Source organism: Lontra canadensis, unplaced genomic scaffold (assembly GCF_010015895.1).
Source record: "Lontra canadensis isolate GAN:19392208 unplaced genomic scaffold, GSC_riverotter_1.0 scaffold49, whole genome shotgun sequence".
In the NCBI taxonomy this organism is placed as follows: domain Eukaryota; kingdom Metazoa; phylum Chordata; class Mammalia; order Carnivora; family Mustelidae; genus Lontra; species Lontra canadensis.
The window spans coordinates 6,156,489-6,162,488 of record NW_022631043.1 but is presented as its reverse complement, the minus strand read 5'-3'; the positions used below and the strand labels follow the sequence as shown (position 1 = coordinate 6,162,488).

The following is a 6,000-nucleotide window of genomic DNA, read 5'->3' as shown; positions in this document are numbered from 1 at the left end:
CTTCTCCCTCAGGTCTGTGTGGGGCAGCGCCCGAGGCCTTCAGACGGCCAGCTGGCTCCTGGCGTGGTCATGGCGAACACCAGCCGGGGAAGGTACCTCCTCATCTGGGAGCTTACAAATGAGTACAAGACTTTTTAATGACTTCCGGGTCACTGATGACACAGAGAAGTGGCCCATGCTGAGGGTGCATCCAGAAAGTCGGATCCAACTTTTGAGGTGAACGGCACGCAGGACTGGCCCAGCCCCGAAGGCACCCTGACCCGGCTACGTGAACAGCTGTGCAGGCCGTGGAGAGCCCCTGCTCCGTGTCTGGACACCTGCTTCTCCGCTTCCTGCGTCCCTATCAGTTCTGGTCAAAGGCCCCGTGTCAGGAAGGGCGGGTTCCTCCCTCCAACCCCACTCAAAGCACTGAGAACACTCAGTCCAGTTTTTCCTGTTGTGTGTTCACATCCCCTCTCTTCCCTCTAGGTGGTAGAGTCTGGGGGATACTGAGGTGTGGTTCCCCCATGCCCAGGAATACAAATCATAACTGGCATTTATGCTACGGTCTCCAAGGCCTTTGCAAACTGAACCCTCTCTGTCATGTGAGCAGTCAGCAATTATCCTCAGACCCATTTTGGAGATGAGTAAACTAAAACTCAGCCAGGCATGGAGAAATGTCAGTGTCACCCAGGTAGGAGGTGATGGATCTGGGCTTGAGCCCAGGTACGCTGCCTCCGATGTGGATCCTCGGCCGCCTCCACAGAGCTCACCCTGATGCATGGCCGTGGTCACTCTCTCTGGGGCACCACTCTGCCCTTCAAAGCGAGACCACTCGTGACCACCTCCGCCCGTGCTTTACTGCATAAAGCCGATATCCTGGTTCTTCGAGGTTCCGCTTCTGGTTGATGCTTCTGCCTTTCCCCCTGGAGCTACCCACCCACCAAATGGAGGCATCCAAGGCTCACTGTCCCTCCCCTGTGCGATTCCACTCCGGGCGTGGCTCCGCTGTCACTCTTCTTTCCTTCTGCCACCCTTCCGCGCCCCTCCGCCCCAGTCCTGCAAGTGCAGACCTACCTCGCTTCTAAGGGCCAGATCACAGGTCTCCTCCACCATGGAGCTTTCCCAACTCACCCCAAGTGGGGGAATGTCCATCCTTCCCCTGAACTCCTTTCCTTGCCTCGGGCAAGAGCTTTACGCTTCCCCCAAGAGGTGCAACTTCACGTCCCGCTGGGGTGGGACGACAGGGCCCGAACAACGAGGGCCAAGGGCATGGGGCAGCGGACTCCGCCTGCTCTTCAACCAGAGCAACGACCACGTCCCGTCTGGTCACCCGAAGACCTCACGTGCAGGCTTCACAGAGGAAGCAAACCTCGACCCCTGTGAATCAGATGGTAGGTGACGATGTCGAGAGAGCCAGGGCTGGGCAAGGTGCAGGAGGACTTGCCCCGACGCCCCCACCATGCTGTGCACAGAGGCATGGGTTTGCCAGGGCGCCCGGACTGCCCCTCGAACAAGAGTGTGACATGAAGGCCTCTGTCTGCTGCCCCCAAGGACAAGGCAGAAAGCGGGGGTGCACGCATCTCGGCTCCAACAAAGCAGGTGCCAGGCTCCCGGAAATGAAAGTATGACCGTTCCCCTCCAACCACGGGCCGCAAAGCAAACCCTACATGGTTGCGGGAGGAGGGGCGGCGTTGTCTGCATGTTAAGGCTTTGGATCTTGGATGGGGAGGTTCTGGGTGGGACCCAAACCCAAGATCTTGACTCAGAAGGGGAGGCGTAAACCATCCGAGCTAACGGAGGAACTGGAGGACTCAGGCAGAGAACGTTTTTATTCTACCCACCACATCTCATAGAATGGGAGGGGAATAATACAAAGTGCATTTTTTTTTAAGAAGCAAAAGAATCCTAAGACATAAGCTAAGCCCCCACCTGTCATGGGAGTGGGAGGGTCATCATTTGCGGTTACCGTACCCGGTAACAAGTGCCCTTGATTCGGGGGTGGGGAGGGGAGAATCTTGTAGATAAAGCCAGGACCCCCTCCCCTTCTTCCCCCAGGAGGGGATTCAAAACCATAAGGTCACTTTCTCTGTGCTGGCTGGCTCTCTTTCATCAGGCTGCAGAGCAGTCCCAGAGGAAGGTTCCGCACCTGGACAGGGTCAAGGAGTTGGGTATGACTTGGGGCAGGTGCTGATGGGGACTGGGTCCCTGCACGAATCTCGGAGCAAAGGGGCAATGCGGTGTGGGCCATGTGGAAGGTGGGTGCAAAATTCTTTCCAGAAGCAGAGGATACAGGATGGGGGGGGTATGCATTTGTGCTGGATGTGGGGGCCGTGTTGCTGGTGATGCCAATCGCCTTGCCCACCCACGGTAGGACAAGACACCCATATGGCCGCCTGGGCAGGTACGGCAGAGGAGCCACAGAGAGCACCAATCCGTGGTGCCCATCTGACGCTACATGTCCTCTAGAGCTCCTGGGCCTGCGGCCCCAAGGCCTGCTCCTCCACGGGCTGCATGGCTTCCTGCACATAGACGATGAACTCCGAGGCCTCCCCGCCCTGAGTGTAGACAGTCACCGTCTCGATGCCCTCCACGTCGTCAGAGGACACCACCAGGTGGTGCTGCTGGGCCAGCTCCACAGAGGCCTGCTGGAGGGTCTCCTGGATCATGACCGTGTGGTTGGAGCTGGGCTCCTCGTCCGTCACCTGCGTGAGGGCAAGAGAAAGGTCACACAGGTCCTGCTTCTGGCTCTGGCCACAACATGAGAATCACAACTACTGCTTATGGAGCATCGAGTACGTTCCGGGAGCTTGTCCCTACCGCACGCCAACGCTCTATGTCTGCTCTCAGCCCTGGTCTACGGATGAAGACAGTGAAGCTCAGTGGCAAAGCCCAAGTCGAAACCCAAAGTCCAAGCTCTTCTCTTGACGCCAAGCTGCCTCCAAGAGGTTTGCCAGGGCTGCCAAAGGTATGAGGGTTGGAAGGTAGCGTGCGGGTGATTTACTGTAACCCTGTGGAAGGTTAGCTGGGTGGCTCCTGGAAACTCATAGTTGATCCGTTTGGCGGTGAGGAAGGGCCTAGGTTTATCCTGGGTTTTCTGTCCTTCCACACACTGTGGGAGCTCAACTCCCTGTCTGAAGATGAGTCTCACATTAGCAAAGGGTAGATGTCCCCGCAAGAATGACTTCCCCCAGCTGTGTCCATCAACACCCGTGCCTTAGCCATGGCGGGAGTGGCCCGCTGGGGGGACCCACCGTGGGGCTGGGGGGGCATCTGTCGGTGGAGGGGACCTGAACTCTACAGCCAGGCCTTCCTCTGCAGCTCCAAGCAGGCAGATTCCAGACAAAGCCAATTCCAGCTAGTGCCGAGGCCCCGCACCCCGACCCTGTGGGCTCTGGCCTATTTTAAATAACTGTCTTTGATCTTCAGAAGAAAAATAATCGAGAGAACATGGGGAAGACTCAGGAAGACCCGAGAGCCCGGAGCTGTAAAAATAATGTAAGGGTTAGAATAGGAGCCCAGAAGTGGGTCTGGGATGGTTTAGGGAGGGAAGGAGAGAGCCCTCAGGTGTGTGCAGGGAGGTCAGGGAGGGGCCGAACGGCAAGGTGGGCGGGACACATGCCTCGTCCTGCACGGAGCAGGGCTCGCACCGCAGCTTACCACTGTCCTCTGGGAGGCCAGACACGCACCCTGCTACCCTCCCATCTGTAAAACAGGGATGACTGCGCACTCCGGAGGATGGCTGGGAAGGTAAGGGAGATTCTATATGCAAAGTGGGTGCTTGAGAACACCGCTGCCTCTCCAGTGCCCGTAGCACTCATTTAACGGTACTTTCGTGAACAGCACAGGCTGAAAGGTGCGCTGCATGTCAGCTCCTCGTTAGTCTGGCCACGCTGCCAAGCCTCTGTCATCATAAAAGGTCCCAGCAGACTAAGCTCCGTGCAGACGGGGCCCGCGGTATCGCGCTCCTTCCCGGAGCCAGGCTGGCCGCACCCACAAGCACTCAGAATGTGCTGAGTGACAATCTGCCAGGTACTGGCTGATGTGACGCGCACTGCAGAAGTGGCCCGGTGGGAAAGACCCAGGAGCAGAGCTGAGATGTTCCCATCCAGGGCTGGGGAACCAGGGAAGGCCTCCGGAGGAGAAGTGGGGATGGGTTCCAGGAGAGGGCCAGAAGGACCAAGGGCTCCTAGGACAGCCAGCAAAGGTGGATGTGCTCAGGTGGCCTCCGTGAGCGCCCCCTGCTGATGCTCCGACTTCTCTCCCAGCTGGTGTCTGGCACAGGATGCACCCCACCCCCAGGTCCGTCAGCTGGGTCTGAAACACCCAGGACTCCATGCTTCCTGGGAGGGGGTGGGGGATGCTCCCAGGGCCTCCCTCTAGCCCAGGGACTGTACCATTCAGGGCAGGCTGTGTCAACAGGGGGATTATATTTAACTGAGAGAAAAATGGAAAGGCACCTCTGGGGCGGGTATCACACAAAGCTATGGATTGGAAGGCACTTCTAATTTGGACTGAAAGAATTCAGCAGAAACCAGAGAACTATCCTGAGTGGAAACTATGAACACATTTAGCCTGATTTTGTTTCTCCAGAGTGAGTCAGGACCTTTTTTCTTTCTTCCTTTAGTGTTTGTTTCCATTTCATTTAAATGGGAAAATGTACTGTGGACCAAGACTTGAAGTAAATGTTGATTTATTTCACACTGAAAGAGGGTGCCTGCCAGAAGGCTGGGGAAGGGTTGGGGGGACACAGAACAAATAGATTTCTCCTCAAGTATCAGGAACTTCTGCACCAAGGAAAAGGCCAGGGCAATTTGTTTTTTGTTTTTTAGTTTCTTTTTTTTTTTAAGATTTTATTTATCTATTTGGCAGACAAGAGATCACAAGTAGGCAGAGAGGCAGGCAGAGAGAGAGAGGAGGAAGCAGACTCCCCACTGGGCAGAGAGCCCGCCTGATGTGGGAGTCATTCCCAGGACCCTGGGATCATGACCTAAGCCTAAGGCAGAGGCTTTAACCCACTGAGCCACCCAGGCGCCCCATGGGCAATTTGTGCTGAGGTCCCAGGACCTCCCACGTGCAAAGCCAGCCTGCTGCACTTGACGTAAACAGATGACCTGAGCTCTGAGACACAGATGCTCCAGGGCGTGCACTGTGATCAGAGGGCCGTGACTGCGGTCAGAGCCGAAGCCTGAGATAAGGAAGCAGTCACATCAGAAATTCCCACTGGCTAAAATTCCCATCCCTCTGAACAACAGTAACGCCACGTGGGCCCCGTACTGACAAGGGCCGAGAGCGGTTTACAAACGAGGGGACCCTGCGCCGGCCTTCTGTGAGCAGGGGCTGCGGCCTCCTGTTTCCAGGACAGCCGAGTTCTCAGATACCACCTAGCGGGGATAGGAGGGTGGGATTTCGAGGTGACCGGGAGGGTTGCTGCCCACAGGTAGGGGGAGGAAAACAGGCAGAAACCAAGATGAGGCCACCGGGCTTGAAATAAGGGGAGACCACATGCTTCCTCTGGTTCATCGGAGCCCAGGGGCTGCTGCTTCATGGAGGGTGGTGGTGTCTGCACGTGGCAGGAAAAGGCTTTGCAGGCAGAGAGCAGACAGTGAGCAAAGAGCAGGCACGTGTCCCTGGTCCTGCCAAGGTTGCCGGCCACCTCCCAAGCACCACGCCCGCTGGACAAAGTGCTGTCTTCCCCCCCTTCCAGAAGGTTCTACACCATCTCCCACTGCTGGGCCAGCCTCAGCTTTCTTCACTGAGACACCCTCCCCCAGCTTCCATAACCCTCCCCTGGGCTCTGAGCCCTCTCGCAGAATCCAGGCTCCCTGTTTCCTCGGCCTCCTCTCTGGACCCCTCTGTGTCGACACTCTGCTCTGGCTGAGCCAAAGACATCGAGCTACAGACCACAGCGCCATCTGCTCCTGGGGAAGGCGGGGGGCCCTGGGGACATTTGTCCAATGTGCCAAAGTCACAAGACAGAGGGAGTGCTGGGAAGGAGTGGCAGGCGAGGTCCTGAAGAGC

The 6,000-nt window shown here is 57.1% G+C and overlaps 1 protein-coding gene across 1 annotated transcript in view; it reads right to left on the bottom strand.

Annotated features, from left to right (window-relative positions):
• Nucleotides 1-2,381: 2,381 nt before the first annotated feature.
• ZFAT (zinc finger and AT-hook domain containing) overlaps nucleotides 2,382-6,000 on the bottom strand; it is a 180,439-nt gene continuing 176,820 nt past the window's right edge. Inside the window, exon 16 of the mRNA XM_032873487.1 lies at nucleotides 2,382-2,684. Coding sequence (XP_032729378.1) covers nucleotides 2,445-2,684 — 240 coding nt within the window. The 3' untranslated portion in view covers nucleotides 2,382-2,444. The remainder of the gene's footprint in view (nucleotides 2,685-6,000) is intronic.